This window comes from Phyllobates terribilis, unplaced genomic scaffold (assembly GCF_046119375.1).
Source record: "Phyllobates terribilis strain yellow unplaced genomic scaffold, ASM4611937v1 Scaffold_3__8_contigs__length_932513732, whole genome shotgun sequence".
Lineage (NCBI taxonomy): Eukaryota > Metazoa > Chordata > Amphibia > Anura > Dendrobatidae > Phyllobates > Phyllobates terribilis.
Window position 1 is genome coordinate 299,613,542 of NW_027362763.1, and position 20,913 is coordinate 299,634,454.

The 20,913-nt window shown below is 44.0% G+C and overlaps 1 protein-coding gene across 5 annotated transcripts in view; it reads left to right on the forward strand.

Moving 5' to 3' along the window:
- The window catches only part of NAALADL2 (N-acetylated alpha-linked acidic dipeptidase like 2), a 1,725,756-nt gene that overhangs the window by 895,022 nt on the left and 809,821 nt on the right, over positions 1-20,913 (forward strand). For all 5 annotated transcript variants that reach the window (XM_073674925.1, XM_073674926.1, XM_073674927.1 and 2 more), the window contains one exon: positions 1,810-1,954. In XM_073674925.1, coding sequence (XP_073531026.1) covers positions 1,810-1,954 — 145 coding nt within the window. The remainder of the gene's footprint in view (positions 1-1,809; positions 1,955-20,913) is intronic.

A 20,913-nucleotide genomic window follows, 5' to 3' on the forward strand; every position in this document is an offset into this window, starting at 1 on the left:
AGTATTATCCACACACTGTTCAGGTTTAGCCCAACACATCCAAGCTCTTCTCTGGAGCAAGCCTTCCCAGATCCTGAACCACACCTGAGTCAAAAGGCTGGGTATTTATAGTCCAGACCAAACCCTGAGGTGGCGATATGGAGAACAACTTCCTGCCCGCTCTATGTTTGTTCTCATAAAACATGCCCTTCAAACGTGGCTGATTAACCCTCTATGCACCTACCATGCAGAATAAAAACTTCCATGTTTCACATCACTGAAGCTAATAGCCACAGTGAAAAATATCTCCACTCCAGGATTCTACCAGTGACTTTGTCACACCCTTAAAACTTGAAGCAGTAATTTCAGTAAAATGTGGTCCTACAAAGTATTGCCTCAGGGGAGCTGAATACAAAATCAGATCATAATTTTCAGATTTATACTTTTAAAATAATTAGAAAACCATGTATTATTTTCTTAACATTTAAAAAATACTTGCTACTTTGTGTTGGTATATCAAGTAAAATCTCAAAAAAATACATTTAGGTTTGTTGGTGTGGTGTGAAAAAATATGGAAAAGTTCACTGGGTATGAATTCAAGGCCCTGTCAAAGGGGCTATATTGATCTTCCCTCTATGACGGCAATACATGATTGCTAATATCAAAAAATTTCAAAATTAAGCGATCTACATAAATCACCACTTTAAATACAGAAAAAAGTGGTACCTTTTAAATTGTTACTAAATATAAATTAGCACCTGCTTTGATGTTCAGAACGGAACACACATTTTACATTACATCTTAGCATATGCTAGAATAAACTGTATACACAGAAAAACATTGTTTATTGGTCAGTTACGCTTATTTTGGTGAACCCTGTAAAATGAATGTCAAGAAAATAACATTTTGCTATTGTATATATCATATATTGCCTTATAAGAAACTAATAATGTAAATGCATGTGTCCACAATAATATTTGGCATACGTCTATGTGTCAACCTATATTTTTAAATGAGGACTTAGTGTATATATTATTATGTGTGTCATGGTATTTAACATACCTAAAGCATAAAAATTTATGATGTTATAAAATATTAATCCTGTGTCCATTAAATATTAAAGTTTGCTGGCCAGTGAACATTTATCATTTTAAAGCCACCAGATATCTTAAGTGCTAATTGCTCTTACATTCATAAAGATATTTTAATTTATTTTTTTATGCTTTAGATATATTTTATAAATGGTAGACACATTTTCCTAATTGTATAGGTCATAATGGCACATTAGTGAAGTTCCTGGATACATGACAAAATGCTTAGAACTGCAATTATTTAGCATTATAAAATAAATATTAGCTAGTGATATAAATGTTTTGCCAAGGCCCCTTTATATTAGTGGTAAATGTAGTAGTTTCTTTATCGCCTTATCAGTCTTCAGCGGCCAGTGAAGTTGGAGAGTATTATTGTGAGCTTCTCACATCTCCGAGCTGCTTTAAGACAGAATTCCAATTTATGGGGCTGTTTGGGAAAAAGTCCATAAATGTCCAGAAGATGTTTGTTCCTCCTATGGAACTACATCTATTTAGGATATCTAGCTTTTGCCATTCATTTCTGTGGCTGTGTGGAAGCTTTCAAAAATAACTGTGTGTGCTTGGCATAGGCATCAAAAATGTACGGACCAGGCATAATTCGAATTCGCCTGTTCTTCTTTATTATCCAGGAAATTCAATTCACAGAATTTAATGTCACTTATTATGCTCTGAGGTGTAAAAAAATCCTTTTCAGAAGTTAGGAAAGTTAAATATCTCATATGTTTGTTTTACATCCTAGATTTCATTGTTGGAAGAAGCTGGATTTGGAGGAGTGCTTATTTACATTGATCCATGTGATGTTCCTGAGATTCAAAATGACGAAGCATTTATGCTTTCTTTAAAAAGTGGAGGATTCCCATTCACGTCTGATTCTGCTATTCATAGTAAGTTATGGATATAGCACTCTTTTGACATTGGGATTACCAAATTATGAATAACTCAACCTCCAACGTGAAGACTTTTTTATCTATTATTTTACCCAGCCCCAACTGCCAATAGCAATCAATCCAAGCATAGCTTTTCATTTTATTAAATATTCTGTCTAAAGTACCACTTTTTTTCAGTTCCTATGATTAAACAATGCCGTTTTTTTCTTTTTTATGGACAAATTGGGTCCATAGTATCTCCAAGCCTTCCCCATTCTTAGAAATCATTGACACAAAACAACAAGAACAACAGTTTATTGAGCCAAACAGAAAATTCATTACAAAAGAAAGGAAAAGTATTATTGTTTTCTATATTTTTCCTTCTTTTCTGAGCGATTTTTCTTTATTTTTCAAGTTCAAAAATTGCACCTGTAATTTCAGCCTCATACTATCAAAGTTCAAATTTGGAATTTCTTAACTTCATATATTGTTCACCATTAGCAGAAAGAACCCTATTTTCTCCACTATTTGTCATTAGTCATTACTGAATTTTTGAGATTAACAAATGCCATTAAAAATTCATTTTATCTTTCCATTGCAATGATATAATTTAATACAATGTTATAAATGTACAAAAATGTATGTATTTCATGCAATATATAGTACTTTTATTATAGTGATCGGAATTTTGGCAAAGATGTAAAATGATATGTCCACCCTTAACTTTCTTGTATTATGTTAAATTATACAATTTGTTATAAGACCAATTCAATACCAGTCAATCAATATGCCATTTTTCATGGGCATCTACTGTAGGGGTGATGCATGACCAAGAGATAGCATCTGTCAGCCACATAGGTTATTGTTTCATGTTTGGTTTGTTACGGACAGCTCGTAAGCTTAACCCCTTAATGACTTATGACAGACTATGTCTATCGTAAGTCATCTTCCTGCCTTTCATGCAGGTTCGCCAGCCGAGCCCACATATTTCCCAGCAGATAATGGCTGAAATATTTAGCTATTCATCTGCTTCTCACAGCCGCGGATGAAGTGGAGCTAAACACTGCGCCAGAAGGGGGTAGTACCATTCTATCCCCTCATGGGCGCTCCAGCCCATGATCATGAGACAACGATGTGTTGCCATGACAGTCAGGGGACAGCGAGGGGTTGCCATAACAGACTACTGTGTCTGTCATCAAGGTCTGTGAAAATCAGCCCTTGGTTAATGTTTATAGGTGACCATAATTTCTACATGGGATGCCAAAAATAAACCCTCACACATACCCGAAAAAAGTGGTAACACAAGCACATATTTTTTCTTTAACAAAATTCAAAATTTTTTTTTCACCACTTAAATAAAACAAAAACTATAGACTTTTGGTATCTGCGTAATAGTACTGACTTTTAGAATCATATTGCCAGGTCAGTTTTAATGGAAAATAAAAAATAAACAATTGCAGAATTTCACTTTTTTGCCATTTTGCCACAGTTTGAATTTTTTTCCTACTTTCCAGTACATCATATGATAAAATTAATGATGTAATTTGAAATTACAATTTGGAAAACTTAACCAGCTCACCTAAATCTGCTCTTTGCATTCAGAAGCCAGGAAACATGCGACCTCACATAGTTAGTCCAAAGGAAAGCAATTTTTTCCAGCTTCTTAAAATTTCAAAAATGTATTTAATTACATCTTTAAAATTTAAGTACATGAATCCATATATATAAGAACAATGTGTTTGAAACGCTCTTCAGCATTGTTTTTCAAAGCTGAGAAAGAACACCAGAGAGCGTTTGAAACGTGTTGCTTTTGATCATATATGAATTCATGTACTTAAATTTTAAAGATGTAATTACATTTTTGAAATTTTAAGCAGCTGGAAAAAAATTCCTTTACTTCGAAAGAACAACTTGTCCTGCAAAAAACAAGCCCTCACATGGCTATATCAACAGAGAAATAAAAATGTTATGACTCTTAAAATAAGGAGAGGAATAAAAGAATAGAAAAAATTGCATGGTCCTTAAGGGGTTAAAATTTATGGGCATATTACTCTGCAATAATGTTTTGAAACATCTTTGCAGAGTTAACAGCTGCATGAGCTGCCGCAGTAATCCGGCTGTTAGATCCAGCCCGACTCCACATAGAGAAAGCAAAGATGGTTCGTTACCATCTCTCTTTTTCTGCTCGCTGTATACACTTTGCTAAACAGTATACAGTTCATTATACAGTCTAAGAAGCAATAAGAGCATGTGATCACTGAGCTCCAGATCAGTTCTGCTGTGCAATCAATAGGTTGAATTTGCTTTGTAACTGGGGCTAATTTGCCAGCCCTGATTTAAAAGGAAAAACAGGTTAAAAAAGGATTTAAATGTTGAATGCCCCAAAGTTTTCATATGACTATATGGGTGCACATTTAGCAGGAAAAAGGGAAAAAAAACTGCTAGTCTGAAGTATTGTTACTATCTCCACCCCAGACAAAAAAAGATAAAAATATAATAATTGTTACAAAATGGGGAGCAAAAGTTTAATTATATTTTACAGGTCATAAAAAACAAACATAGAAAATGAATGTTTTTCCTTTTTTTCCCTTAAATACAAAAATAACATAGAAATAAGAACTCCTCATAAGGCAAAAAAACAAGATTAAAAAAACATTTGAATATCGAAACAAGGGAACATTTTAGAGCTCTTAAAACTTCATGTTTGAAAAATAAATGTGCAGGGTCAGGAATACTGTAGGTCAAAATGACATAGTCTTCTACTTCCACCATACGTCTTATATTGTGATTGAAAACAAAACAAGTTATGGAAGGATGAAATATATACAGTACATATATTTATTTTTATTTTAATTTAATACTAGATGTCTGTAAATATGACCCTAAAACTGAAAAGAAATATGTGAAACCCAGCATTTGCATACATAATAAATAAAAATTTAACTCTACTTTTAGATTTTTAAACAGCTGAATCAACCATATATAAATCGAAAGAATCCCGAATTGAATGTCAATTGTTATGTACCTCAGCTGTGGTTTCAGAATGAAAGATGGGTGACTAATTCCAGTAAACTACCAAATGTAGATACAATTTTTCATCTATGTGTATTGTAATGCTTATAGCAAAATTGAAAATCCAATAGTTTTTGGATCCTTCCGATGTAATTTAATATGTGGATCCTTCCGATGTAATTTAATATGTGGCTACGTGTTAAGCTTCACATTTGCTAAAAGAAAATATCACATTTTGTGGCTACTGCTAAAGACAAAGATAAGGCTATTTCTGAAATATTAATTAGACAGTATCGAACATAACATTGAGACTTGATTTGTTTTAAAATAACAAAATCCGTGTGTGCTGTAAAGTCTGGTGAGGCTCAAGAATCAGCCATCATGTCTAGAGGAAACTCAAGACTGGAGGAAACTTGAAGCCATTTTCTGGCTGTCAGACAAGGTTGTTAGAAATTCGCAGCATGAAGTACCTTGACAGCTCAGTGGGAAAATAATTGTACATTTTCTCAATATCTTACTATACCTGACCTGATGTTCTATAAAGTGCCCTGGGAGCTTCTAAAGTAAATCGAGCACTTTAGCTGTTTAGCTCATTTTTAGCCTGTGTGCCAAATATATTAGCTTTTACCAGTTCAACATTAAGATGTTTGTTGTTTTAGTTGAAGTATGCAATTTTCTACATTTTTTTAAAGTAAAGTGGACTAAAGATTTCTTTTAGTTCATTGATCATTTATATTATCTCAGTGCCAATAGAGCATTAACCCATTTAAGATCTTCCCTGTCAAAGTATTTTTGACACATTCATTTTTTTTTTTTGTTACTCAAAACTTATTAGACATAGTCTGAACAACATGAATTTTTCAAACCATAATATCATCAAATAAAAAAACTCTTGCAATTATTTATTATAATTTTTTGTTATGAAATTGAGCAAATCTTGCTCACTCTTACTTGAAGAACAGCTTGTTAGTAGAGATGAGCGAGATGTGTGAGTGCAATTAAAATCCACTCCAATTTTACAAAAATCAGCATGTTCCAAAATGTGGAGTTTTTCTAATTAGTTTCCGCTTGGATTTGGGAAAATAGAAACTGCTGTTGACTATTTTTCTGAACCACTAAGGGCCATCAAAAAGTAAAAAAAAAAATACTTATACTCACTGCTCGCCTCTCCAGTTACCTACGATCTTCACCTGTCCAGTTTTCATCGCATCATCTGATCTCTGCTGCTCATGCTGAAATTCCTAGGTCGTTCACATTAAGACTGGATTTTGGAGCATGTTTGCGCAAGATCACAGCACATGTTGTGAAATCTTGACGTTGTGACCATTCATGTGCTCACGCAGAATCCTACAGGACTTCATCTGAGCTGGAAATCCCAGCTTAGTGTGAGAGAACTGGGGGATTTCAGCACGAGCAGCGGAAATCAGGAGATGTGATAAGTACCAGTTGGATGATGGTGATAAGCAGTGGACAGAGGTGAGCATAAGGATTTTTAATTTTTTACTTGTGGCATTTATTATGCTCTGGGATCTGAAGAGACCTTAGCGCACAATAAAGGACATTACATTTTCTGATAACTTATCCACAAATCGAGTTTCCCAAGAATTTTGTATGATTCACTCATCTCTACTTGTTAGGTCATACTACAGCATCCTTATAGGCTTCAAAGAAAGACTTCAACTAAATCGCTCAAAACATTACATTGGTTCTCCTCAGTCATTGAGATAAAGATTTCTTTTGCAATTTTAATTATTGGTTTACTTAATAAAATATAATACAGTAATACTTTTTCAACTCCAGCTTAATTGACAGACTATTAGATCTTTAAATGAGTTTTCTGCTACACTGCAAAATTGATGGTGGTTTTAGTAATAAATAGAGATGAGTGGATCAATCCACATAGGAAGGAATTTGAGTCAAATTTCCTCAAATTTGTAGGTCCCCATAAATATAAAAATGTTTTCATTTGCGAGAATCACTACAAATTTGCCCAGTGCTATCTCACACACTAATGAAAACATTTAAAACAGTCTAATCATGCCAGGTCGAGTGAGCTTTTCAATAGAGCTTTGGAGCTATCACATGGTCTAGTGCACCAATCAGGGGGGAACTATAACTGGGACTATAAAAGAAGAGGGCTTGCCAAGAAGCACAAGGTTTTACAGCACATGGATAGGAGGACAGAATGCATAATTCAATCCGCCTTAGGGTAGAAAAAGGCCTATTCTGATTGTTGTCTACTACAGGTAAATTTGTGAATGAGGGTTTGTAATATGTGCATTTAACTAAACAGTAGGCCCCCAGAGTCAATGTTACTGGTGGATCCTTGCTAGTTTGCTCTGACACTGAACTCGTACATGACACAGGAATATTGCTGTTGGTTACCATTAGTTTTTCACTAGCCAGATAGCTTAAGGTCACTTGCACATTAGTAAGGATGCGTTTCACATTAAAGATCTCAAAAATGGCTCAATGCAGTCCTAGGATACCCTTGAGTGTTATACATATATTTTCCAGGAAGTTAAAGGATTGGGAGCTTTGTGATTTGTGATGTGCTTTATCTATTGAATCACATTTGTGTCCACTTATTCTATTATTTTTATAATAATTATTATGACCTTTAGGTTATAACCTTTGTTTTATAGACACTCTAGATCAGGGATGGGGAATTTCTTTTTTCTGCCAAGGGCCATTTGATTATCTGTATCACCCTTTGAGGGCTGTACAAATTGCGCACTAACTCCGCCCCCAAAGCATGTTTCGACGCTGGTGTCAGGATGTAATCTTTCATTACACGTGCCTCAGGGTTCAGTAGTGAAAACTATGTGCACATGCTCACAGAGCAAGAAGAAATGTAATGGGTCGGCGCCTGACAAAATACAGTTGCTGGCCCAAGCACTTCAGTCTCAGACAGTTTGCCTGGAGAAGGTCATCGAGGGTCGTAAATGGCCCACGGGTCTGAGGATCCCAACCTCTGCTCTAGATAAAGTAACAATAAATTTATATCTGTATTCGAGGGTAAATACTTGGAAAATGTAGCGCCTCCCTCCCCCGGCACAGATGCCGACACGTTCACCACCGCAGCCCCTGTCCCACACTTTCTTGTTTGGCTGCGGGTAAGCGCACTGCACGCAGATCCCCGGTCACTATGCTTAGCATGCACACAGTCATGTCCTTTTAAAAAGAATCTGGACACCGTCCTAAAGAGTCCCCAGTCACTTATTATTTAAGGCACCTCCACCTGATGGGAAGTGCATGTGCAACGTAGTAAATTTGTTCCTAACACACTTGTCAGTTCTCAGGTCCCAGTGCTCGTATTCTTGTATACCTGCCTGGATATCAGCCATGTCCACCTGCCTGCCTGTACTTCAGGCATGTCCACCTGCATCTGCCTGACAGTGCATCAGTCGTGCCCACTTACACCTGCCCATCAGTGCATCTGTCATGCCCGCCATCACCTGCTTGCCATTATACCAGTTATGCCTACCTGCCTGTCTATTAGCTATGCCCACCAGCACCAGCCTACCTGTATATTAGCCATGCCTTCCAGCACAAGTCTGTATCTACACCAGCCGTGTCTGCCTGTACCTGCCTGCCCATGTGTCTGGCGTGCCAGTCACTATACCAGTGGTGCCAGTAAATCTATCATTTCTGGCTGTTCCAGCTTCCTGCCCCCTGTGGTCAGCTGCCATCCACCCGAGGTCAGTCCCAGAGTAGCACCTGATCCCTCAGACCTTGTCTCTCCTCAGATCGTGGTATCATCAGCAGCTGAGCATCCAAGGTTGGACTTGGTGATGTCCCTAGGCACACCCCTCCATGCTCTCCTCAGATCATGGCACAGTGGTTTCACCACCCAGCCCATTACAGATTGCACAGGTCATGGAATCCGCTGGCTCTCAGGTTTCTTCCATCTCTGATCTGTACCAGGAGGTCTCTCATCAGAAAGACCAACTGCACAAGATCCTGTCCTACCTGCGGACAGTCAACACCCATCTAAACACTCTGACAACTCCGGCCGCATCCACATCTACCCATGCGGCAACAGCTTCAGATGTGCCTCAGCAGTCTGCCAGTTATGTACCTGGCTTTGGAACCCATCTGTCTGCCCCTCAACGCTATGGTGGGGACCTTGCTCTATGTCGAGGGTTGATTAACCAGTGCACACTATACTTCGAGCTCTTGGCACATCAGTTTGTTTAAGATTGGGCCAAAGTGGGCTTCTTTATGTTCCATATCACCGGCGAAGCTCTGTCGCTGCTCAATCCCCTATGGGAGAGAGAAGATCCCTTTGTGTCAAACCTCCAGTCCTTCCTAGAAGCCTTCCGGAAGGTTTTCTATGAGCCCAGCCGTGCATCCTCAGTAGCATCTTCACTCCTCCAACTGCATTGGTGAACAATAATATATATTTTTATTGAAAAATCAAAAAATCACAGGACTGGTTAAAAACATATAAAAGAGTGGGAAACCAGTAGGTAGCAGCACAAACTAACATACAGGAATTTTTCAAATAAATATGAACATGCAAGCTAATGGAATACCTGTTTATAGGTTCTTATAACAAAGAATAACCATTCATAGATATATTCACATAAATGAATGTGGATATATCCGAGTAAAATAGTAAGACACCATAACTATGTAGGATTGTGGTGCCAGACCCAGGAAATACCCTCCAACCCAGATGTACATATACATGGTAGCTCTCACTAGTGTGATGCCGCCCCCAGAAGAAGGAAGAGGCCAAAATGTATGTCAGGTTGGAGGGTTTTTCCTGGGTCTGGCACCACAATCATACATGAGTATCGTGTCTTACTATTTTACTCTGATATATAAACATTCGGAAATGCGAATATATCTATGAATGGTTATTCTTTGTTACAAGAACCTATAATCAGATATTCCAATAGCTAGCATGTTTATAGATGGATAGATAGGTAGATCTGCTCACTCGGCTGCACATGGAGGTAGACCTGGAACACTGTCTCTTTAAATTTTCAGTTGGTTTATTAAGCGGCATAAACCAATGTAAAGTTCATGAAAATAAACACAGCCCATCTGGCATAATGGCAAAACAAAATATGAAAATTTCCAGCAAAACCCATGCATCAGCCGGGGTCCGGCCACTTAAGATTAGCAAAAATCACACTGTTCAGATTAGCACAAACAAACACAAGCTCCTCTCTTTGGAGCTGACCTCCCAATAATGAACTACACCTGAGTGAAAAGGCTGCTATTTAAAGCCCAAATCACGCCCTGGGGTGGAGATATTGTGAATGACCTCCTGCCCGCACTCTGGTCATTCACCTATAAAACATGCCCTTTTAAATCCGTCTGATTAACCCTCTCTGCACCAACTGTGCAGGAGAAGACTTCCATGTTTCACATCACTGAAGCTGTTTGCTTCTGTGAAACATAGGGGAGCCTCCAGTATTCTGCCAGTGAATTTGTCACAATAGTTATTTGAAAAATTCCAGTATGTTGGGTTGTGGTACCACCTAATGGTTTCCCACTCTTTTGTATGTTTTTCACCAGTCCTGTGATTTTCCTATTTTTCAATAAAAAAAGTTATATTATTGTTCACCAATGAGGTTCCCTAGTGCACTTTTTCCTTATATGCTTTATGTTGTTCTGTGTAGTGAAACTTTTACAAGGGGGGTGTTTTATTTGCAATGTGACTACGGACACTTTTGCTAATTCTCCTCCAACTGCCCCAGGGAAACCTCACAGTGGGCCAATACGCTGTAAGTTTCCTCACCCTCTCGTCTGAACTCGCCTGGAATAATTAGGCTCTGGTGGCAAACTTCTGGGACGGCCTTTCTGGATGAATTAAAGATGAGCTGGCCGGTCTTGAAATACTCACCTCTGACCTGGTGTCTCTGGCAACACAGATAGACATCAATTTTCAGGAGCGTTACAGGAAGGTGAACCACGAAAGAAGACCTTTACGCCTGGCTTCCACCTTTCAAAGACTGGTCATACAACAGGCCCCAGTTCCGGCACCCTCTCTAGAGTCCATGAAGGTAGACCAGGTGAAGATGTGCAAGGGCCAAAGGAAGCTGCTTCTATTGTGGCAGCCCTGAGCATGCAACCTGCTCCTGTCCTGAGAGATTGGGAAACGCCAGAGCCTAGGGTGTGCTGGAGAGGTCACTCTGGATGAGAATCATTCCTTGCCATCGCTGACACTGTCGGTGTTGGTGTCCTGCGGCAGCACCCGTTTTGTCGAGTCTGCCAATCTGGACTCCGGTGCCCCAATTAATCTCATCCAACAGGCCATTGTGAAGTGGTATCAGATCCCGATCCAACGTCTTCCAAATCCATTGATGGTTTCTTTGATGAATGATAAGCCTCACTTCGAGACCATCCTATTCTTTACTGAACCTGTGGAACTTCGAGTAGGAATGCTACATTCCGAGAAGATCTTTCTATGTGCTGTCGTATCTGTCTCACCCTCTACTTCTAGGTCTGCCCTGGCAACACAAACACAAACAAGTCTCTGACTGGAAGTTTGAAGAATCACTCTGTTGGGGACCAGAATGCTATAAGACATGTTTAGTTCCCATTTGTCCTGCTCGACCTCCGACTTCTCCAGCTAATTTGCCTGGCTTACATGTGGCATATTGGACGTATGCTGGAGTCTTTGATAAAAAGGAGGTTGAGACTTTACCAGCACATAGGCCAGATGACTGCCCGATTGACCTTCTGCCAGGTGCATCCCCTACATGAGGCAGAATCTAACCCCTATCGCAGGCTGACACCAATGCCATGTCCGAATACATTGAAGAGAATCTTGCTAGGGGATTTATCCAGAAGTCTCCCTCCTTGGCGGGAGCGGGATTCTTCTTTTTGAAGAAAAAGGATGTTTTTTTGCACAGTGCATCGATTATAGGGGTCTCAACCAAATCACGATCAAGAATAAATATCCTCTGTCTCTCATTTCCGAGATCTTTGATCGTTTTAAAAGGTTCCAGAGACTTCACAAAGCTCAACCTGCTGGGAGTGTGAAGACAAGGGAGAATATTTCTCAGACAACACCACAGGGTGGGGGTAAAATAGTGCGGCAATATTTTATTCAGCCACCAAACAGACAATAATTATGTTGAACTGTCCCAGCAACTACCCAAGATAGCACATAATTTCAGAGTCTCACCCTTCCGCTGACTCACTGAGATTAGAGCAGCTCCTTTATACATGTGTGGTTGTTTACCTGGTTGACATATTGATGTTTTCTCCCAATCTGCCTACACACAGGAGAGATACTCGTCAGGATTTACAGAGGTTAAGGAAAAACTGTGTGTACACCAAATATGAGAAGTGGGTCTTCAAGCAGACCTCTCTTCCATTTCTTGGATACATCATCCAGGTGACCAGCCTGAAACTGGATCCTGAAAAGGTAACCACCGTCTTGAAGTGGCCCCATCCAAACAATCTAAAAGCTATCCAGCAGTTTCTTGGATTTGCAAACTATTACCGACAATTTAATCCACATTTCTCCTCTTGGACTGCTCCTAGATTTGCCCTGACCCACAAGGGAATCAACCCTAAGATATGGACTCCAGACGCAGAGAATGCCTTTGTGTCTTTAAAACAGGCCATTTCCTCAGCCCCAGTGCTGCTGTCATGCACAGTGTAGGAAAAACAATGTGCAATACAAAGGGATGAGGGGAAGAGAGCCCAGACACTAGGTAAAGGGGGAGTGGAGATCACCTAGGCTAATCTAATATAACCCTGTCTCCCCTGCTGTCCCTATATTGGTTCATCACCAATCACCAAGCAGGAAACCTAAGCCCAGTAAATCCCTAGAGCTAGGCCCTGGATATGGAAGGCCAGGGGATGAGCACTGGTCAGTCCCCACTATAAACTAAAGACAACAAAGGAGACAAACACAGGGGAATGAAATTTAGCTTGAGCCGACATCAGAAAGATTACACCAAATGTCCTCCAAGCACCAGAGAGGAAGTAAGCAGACTGAAAAGCGCCAAGCCTTCACAAGGGAAGATGTGAATATCACCGGCCCCTCCCTGCAGCAAACTGAAAGTATTTAAACACCCAGACGAGAGTGTCAATCAGAGCAGGAGGGAGGTAGCTGCTGGGTCCTAAAGTAAAGACCATCCTTACTTTGAAGTCTTCTTCCGGTCGAATGGTGACATGCAGCTTCCAGCTTCTTTTCCAAGATCTTCTTGGCTACAGAATGCAAATATTCTATTGGTAATCGAGAACTGTTAGTAATTAAACTGGCTCTGGAGAAGTGGCGGTTCTTGCTGGAAGGAGCCTTGCACCCAGTGGTCATATACGCTGACCACAAGAATCTTACCTGTCTGCAATCCACACAGGGACTTCACCTGGCTTGTCAAGGGTTGTCTCTTTTCTGTGCCTGCTTCAATTTCACTCTCCATTTTTGGCCAGCAGGTAAGAACGTCAAGGCATACGCTCTCTAGTTCCTTCTAATCTTCCGACGAGGAGGAGGAGCCTCAACACATCAATGAGCCCTCCAAAATCCTTATTTTTGCCCCTTTGTATTTGTTTTGACTCCCTTCTGGAAAGACGTACATGGCTAAACCAGGTAGATAGCGGGTTTTTCTGTGGGCTCATTCATCTAATCTGCCTGGCCATGCCGGACAGAAGAAAATGGCTCTCCTCATCTCCCGACATTATTGGTGGCTGACCTTGTGCAGGGATATTGTGGACTTAGTCTCCGCCTGTCCCTCTTGTGCCCAGAACAAAACCCCGAAACAGCTTCCGACCAGTCGTCTACTTCCTTTGCCCGTACCATCTGCTACATGGCAGCAAATTGCAATAGATTTCATCACTGATCTTCCAGTATCGGCCGGTGTACCATCATTTATGTGGTTGTTGATCGCTTCTGCAAGATGGCCCATTTTACTCCATTGTCCAGTCTCTCATCTGCTTTAGTACTTGCAGAGAAGTTCATTCTGCATATTTTCCAACTCCATGGCCTCGCTCCAAATTGTCTCGGATAGAGGCGTCCAGTTTACTTCTCTCTTCTGGAGGACCACCTACAAATTCCTAAATGTCATTCTGGATTGCTTCCTCGACCTACCATCTTCAATACAATGGCCAGGTAGAGCGGGTCAATCAGACCCTGACTAACTTCTTGCGGCACTTCCTCAATGTCCACCACAGTGACTGGGCTGAACGCCTGACTTTTGCCGAATTCTCATATAACAACCATGTGAGTGAATCCTCTGCCAAATCTCCATTTTTTGTAGTCTACAGTCAATGTCCCAATATTCCGTTACCTGTTGCTACTTCCTCCGATATTCCTGCTGCTGAAACCCTCATGGAGGGTTTTTCGAAGATCTGGGAGGACACCATGTCCTCATTATTGAAAACCTCGGAACGGATGAAAAAACACGCAGACCAGAGAAGTCTGGGTCTGCCACTGTTTTGTACTTGGGGCAAGGTCTGGATGTCATCTGAATATGTCCGTCTCAAGATACTATCTTATAAACTAGGTCCTTGTTTCATCGGTCCGTTTGAGGTTCTGAAACATAATAATCCAGTAGCCTACAAGTACAGACTCCCAGCCTCTCTACGGATTCCTAACTCTTTTCATGTGTCTCTCCTCAAGCCTGTTGTCTTCAGTCCTTTTTTCAGAGATTCTGGTATCACTCCTGCTCCAGTCAGCACTGAGTACATTTTCGAGATAGAGAACATTCTGGCTGTGAAGAGGGTAAGAGAAAAAAACTTTTTTTTCTTGTGGATTGGAAGGGGTACGGTCCTGAGGAGAGGCCTTGTGAACCTAGGGAGAACATCTATGCCCTTCTGCTACTGGAGAGATTCCTTGTGGGCTTGAAAAAGAGGGTGTGTAAAGGGGGGTACTGTAGCGCCAGCATCTCTGCCTTCGGCCTCCCTCCCCCAACTGAGATGCCGATACTCTCACTGCTGTGGTCCCCATCCCACACTTCCTGGTCTGGCTGCTGATGTCTGAGGTGCACGCTCAGAGCATAGATCCTTGGGCACTGTGCTTTAGGGTACAGTCCCATTCTCTTAAAGGGACAGTGCGTGCTATTCTAAAGTGTCTGTAAGCACAACCCCCATCTGTGGATTTCAGGCCCTCATACCACCCTCATGGAGTCGGTTAGAAACCGATTGTGCAGACACAAGCACATTTGTGGCCTACTGGTAATTTTGCAGGGCTCTGGCAGTGCTCCTCCTGTTCCTACTTGCACAAAGGCAGAGGTAGCGGTCCTGCTGCTGGGTTGTTGCCCTCCTATGGCCCCCTCCATGTCTCCTGGTGTACTGGCCTGTCTCCTGGTAGCGCCAACAGCCTCTGGACACTACGCTGACAGACACAGCAAACCTTCTTGCCACAGCTCGCATTGATGTGCCATCCTGGATGAACTGCACTACCTGAGCAACTTCTGTGGGTTGTATAGTCTGTCTCATGCTACCACTAGTGTTGAGCCACCCCCGTAGTATTCTAGTTCGGTTCGGTTCGTCGAAAACCCATATGTTCGCGGAACTGTACGTTGAACTGTTCGTCGAACACCTTCGAACACCTTTAAAACCAATGGCAGGCAAACAAAATCACATAGAAACACATGGAAAACACCTTCAAAGGTGTCCAAAAGCTGACAAACTCAGAAGACACAACTAACAAATGGAAAAGTGACAAGTACATATAGTCGTGCGAAAAGAAAAGAGGTGGAGGAGTAAAAGGAGGGGGAGGCACAGATATAGGCATGTCATGCCCTTCTAAGACCAAAAAAGTGCGAAGCCGACACGGCCAGTCCGTTCCTGCCCGTGCGACCTCCGTGTCGCCGGGTTTGTGCCAGAGCCGCAGTGGACCATGACAGCCAGCCCCCTCTCCCAATACTGGTGCCTGTCCGCTGGTGGGTCGAGCGAGCCCCCCTGCGGTGGAGGCAGGTCTAATCTTTTTAATTTAAATTGTCTCTCTAATTTGAATGAGTACACTTTAAATCCTTTTACAAGGATCTATTGGAGGGCACGTCTCATGCCAGCAGCCGCGTAATTCCAACTCCAGTAGCGTCCACTAAAGCTGCTGCAGTTAAAAAGCTTTTATAAGGATCGAGGTCCGCGGTCCACCGCAAGGCGTCCTACCGCCAGTCCCAGCCCCTATGCCTTGGGATGCCTCCGTGATGCTCTTCACCGAGTGTCCCGGGTCCCGAATCATTTCCTTTGAAAAAATTAAGTGTCCAAACTACAGGTGGTGTAGCTTGCTTAACAGCTGGGATAATCCGACGACTAGCAGACACTGCTACTAGGCACAAAGTATTTCCTGGGCTAGAAGCAGTTAAAAATTTGTAATTAGATGCTCTCGTTGGATGCTGAGAAAGCATTCCAAAGAGTCTCCTGGCACACCATATATTATTCTCTTGAAAAGCTTGGTGTAGGGGTCTAGGGGACCCTTTTATAGCCAAAATCACGGCCCTGTATCGCAATACGTCACCTAGGCTGTAGATAAATGGAACATTTTCATCACCTTTCATAATCACCAATGGGACAAGGCAGGGATGTCCTCTGTCTCCTCTCTTACACATCCTAGTTGTAACATACCTGGCGGCGTCCTTGCATAGTGGTCCATCTCCCACTGTGCAAGAGCGCGCACTTGATTTCCAGTCCAGACTATCACTTTGGCTTCTTTCCATTTGGTCTGCTTTGCTCTGCTCTGTCTGCTTAGGGCGACGCCCGCTGAACTTCCTGTTTCTTATAGCTACTGCAGACACACCCCTGATGCTTTCTCAGCCTATTGCTGTCTGTTACCTGGTATTAAACCCAGCTCCTCCCTGGAATCCTTGCCTGAGCATCTTGTTCTGTCAGTTGGCTTCTTGTCACTGATGTGCCAGGTCCTGTCTATGTTTCCTGCTTTGCGGTATCAGTTCCCGTGTCTGAACTGTTTACTCTAGCCAGCGGCCTTTCCTGGAGGCTGTATTTCCAGGCCTGTGTGAACACGCTCTTAGCCTGTTCCTTCTGCCCTCTAGGGGCTGTATACATAGATCTGTTGTCTGTGTCTTTTCCCAGTGTCTGATCCTGCCCTAGCCTTCTTCCAGCCTGTTTCCCGTTTCTCTCTATGCCCATATCTTCCCATTTTCTGCAGAGTCTGAACTCGTACCTAACTCCTGCTCGTTGTCACTGTACTTCCATTTGTGAGTTTGTGGTCCACTCGCTACTTCTCTGCAAGTACCCTGTGGGTTTCTGGTCCTGCCTTTCCCTTCCTGTCTGTTCCGTGTGAACGGAGCCCTGTCCCCTCTGCTCTGCCTTGCTCACCGCTCCGGTGGTTCTTGCCTGCTCTGCCTTGCTCACCGCTCCGGCGGTTCTTGTCTGCTCGCCTTTGCTCACCGCTCCGGCGGTTCTTGCCTGCTCTGCCTTTGCTCACCGCCCAGGCGGTCTCGCTCTGCTCTGACCCGTTGCTCGCTGCTCCGGCAGTCTCGTCCTGCTCCACTCTCATTCACCGCTCCAGGCGGTTTCCTCTTGCTCTGCTCTTGCTCGCCGTTCCGGGCGGCCTCACTCTGCTGTGTTTGTCCACCGCATCTGCGGTTCTGTTCCTGAGTCCCAGTCTGTACTTGGTCCTATCCACTCTGTGCTGCAACCTGTCGTACCTGCCAGTACCTCCCTGCCTGCATACCAGTCGTGCTTACCAACATCCACCTGCCTGCACACCGGCCGTACCTGCCAGTACCTCCCCGTTTGCATACCAGTCGTGCTTGCCAGCATCCACCCGTCTGCATACCTGCCGTATCTGCCTGTACCCACCAGTCTGTGTGCCAGCCTAACCTGCCTGTTCCTGTATTCCCCGGTGTTGGTCAACAGCCGTGTCCGGGGTCTGACCTGGAGTAGCACCTGGTCCCTCTGCTCGTTCTCTCCTTGGTGCACTGGCGTCGTATGCCGTCGTGCGACCTTGGTCGGATCGGGTGGATACTTAGTTACACCCCTCCAGGCATTCACTCTCCGGTACGGTCCAGTGGAATCACTACATATACACGGACACGCCAGTAAGTCCGGGCGTTTGCATTACAGCATCTTCAGGCCATGGTTCTCGTTGAGCCCCACGGCCTTCGCTCGCTGAGACGTTTTTCAGCTAATACGTGCATCTAGAAGAAATTAATTTTTTTTTGCTACCAGCTGAGTTCCAGGCGAATTACGCACCCGTCCTGATGGATCTATCTGCACTCGTTCCTGCGGATTCGCCATGGTGCTATGGGGATCCAAGACTGAGTCGTGCATTTGTGGAGCAATGCTTGCTACACTTCAAGTTCTACCCTCTTTATTTTCCCACCGATCAGGTTAAGGTGGGATTCATGATGTCTTACCTAGCGGGTGATGCCTTGAAATGGATCATCCCCCTATGGGACGCACAGGATCCTATCATCCTGGACCTGCAGGCCTTCCTGGTGGCCTTTCTAATGGTCTTCGATGCCCTAACCCAGAAGCCCCTGCTGAAGCTTCACTTCCCAATATCCCGGAGCAGCCCCGTTGGGTCATGTGCGTGGGTAGCGCACTAGTCTTCCTGCTCGAAGAGTCTACTGCCCACCCAGAATCCACACAGGATTACTACGCTCTCCGGAATACTTCTCCCAACCTCAAGAGTCAGTCAAAAAGTGCTAGGCTTAGAGGCAAGCCGTCACGCCCGGGTCTGTCCTCCCAAAGACCTCCTGACCCCAACCTTGAAGTCCCTGCTGAAGCTTCACTTCCCAGCATCCCGGAGCAGCCCCGACGGGTAATGTGCATTGGTAGTGCACCAGTTCTCCTGTCTGAAGAGACTGCTGCCCACACAGAATCCTCACAGGAGGACTTCCTGCACCCGGTATCTGATACTTCACCCACGTTAATCGGTGAGCCTGTCCAAGGGTACTCAGAAGCAGTGATTACCTCCGAGTCCGTGCATCTCTACAACCTGGCGGAGGACCCCCTGTTGCCTCCTGAATCCTCTGGGATACCTCTTGATGACAAATGGAGAGAGACTTCCCTACACCCGGTACCTTATACCTCGCTCGCTTCGTCCAGTGAGTCCGACCTAGTGTACTCCAAAGCAGAGGTTACCCCCGAGTCTCTACACCCCTCCGACCAGGCGGAGGACCTCCAGTTGTCTCCTGAACCCTTCGAGGTGCTACCTGGTAGCGAATGGACAGAGACTTTCCTATACTCTGCACCTGATACCTCGCCCGCTTTGTCCAGTGAGTCCGACCTAGTGTACTCCGAAGCAGAGGTTGCCCCCGAGTCTCTACACCCTTCCGACCAGGCGGAGGACCTCCAGTTGTCTCCTGAACCCTTCGGGGTGCTACCTGGTAGCGAATGGACAGAAACTTTCCTATACTCTGCACCTGATACCTCTCCCGCATTGTCCAGTGAGTCCGACCTAGTGTACTCCAAAGCAAAGGTTATCCCCGAGTCTCTACACCCCTCCGACCAGGCGGAGGACCTCCAGTTGTATTCTGAACCCTTCGGGGTGCTACCTGGTAGCGAATGGAGAGAGACTTTCCTATACTCTGTACCTGATACCTCGCCCGCTTTGTCCAGTGAGTCCGACCTAGTGTACTCCGAAGCAGAGGTTACCCCCGAGTCTCTGCCCCCCTCCAACCCGTCGGAGGACTTCCAGTTGTCTCCTGTACCCTCTGGGGTGCCACCTGAAAATATGTGGAAAGAGACTTCCTTGTGTGCTGTTCCTGGTACTCCACCCGTTTCGTCTGTTGCTGAGGATGGCTGGATAGGAGGTAGCATCCTAGCTACCCAGATGAGACCAGTTTTTTCTGTGGACAGCAGAAGTAATCTCCTTGAAGTGAAGGATTGGCCCTCGAATTCCCTGCGGAAGATTCTGGCAGGCCTGAAGAAGAGGGGGTGTAAGGGGGCGGTACTGTAACATACCTGGCGGCGTCCTTGCATAGTGGTCCATCTCCCACTGTGCAAGAGCGCGCACTTGATTTACAGTCCAGACTATCACTTTGGCTTCTTTCCATATGGTCTGCTTTGCTCTGCTCTGTGTGCTTAGGGCGTCGCCTTCTGAACTTCCTGTTTCTTATAGCTACTGCAGACACACCCCTGATGCTTCCTCAGCCTATTGCTGTCTGTCACCTGGTATTTAACCCAGCTCCTCCCTGGAATCCTTGCCTGAGCATCTTGTTCTGTCAGTTGGCTTCTTGTCATTGATATGCCATGTCCTGTCTGTTTCCTGCTTTGCGGTATCAGTTCCCGTGTCTGAACTGAGTCCTGTCTGCTTACTCTAGCCAGCTGCCTTTCCTGAAGGCTGTATTTCCAGGCCCGTGTGAACACCCTCTTATACTGTTCCTTCTGCCCTCTAGGGGCTGTATACCTAGATCTGTTGTCTGTGTCTTTTCCCAGTGTCTGTTCCTGCCCTAGCCTTCTTCCAGCCTGTTTCCCGTTTCTCTCTACGCCCATATCTTCCCTTTTTCTGCAGAGTCTGAACTCCTACCTAACTCCTGCTCTTTGTCACTGTACTTCCATTTGTGAGTTTGTGGTCCTCTCGCTACTTCTCTGCAAGTACCCTGTGGGTTTCTGGTTCTGCCTTTCCCTTCCTGTCTGTTCCATGTGAACAGAGCCCTGTCCCCTCTGCTCTGCCTTGCTCACCGCTCCGGCGGTTCTTGCCTGCTCTGCCTTGCTCACTGCTCCGGCGTTTCTTGCCTGCTCTACCTTTGCTCACCGCTCCGGCAGTTCTTGCCTTCTCTGCCTTTGCTCACCTCTCCAGGTGGCCTCGCTCTGCTCTGACTCTTTGCTCGCTGCTCCGGCAGTCTCGCTCTGCTCTGTCTCTTTGCTCGCTGCTCCGGCAGTCTTGCTCTGCTCTGACCCTTTGCTCGCTGCTCCGGCAGTCTCGCTCTGCTCTGACCCTTTGCTCGCTGCTACAGCAGTCTCGCTCTGCTCTGACCCTTTGCTCGCTGCTCCGGCAGTCTCGCTCTGCTCTGAACCTTTGCTCGCTGCTCCGGCAGTCTCGCTCTGCTCTGACCCTTTGCTCGCTTCTCCGGCAGTCTCGC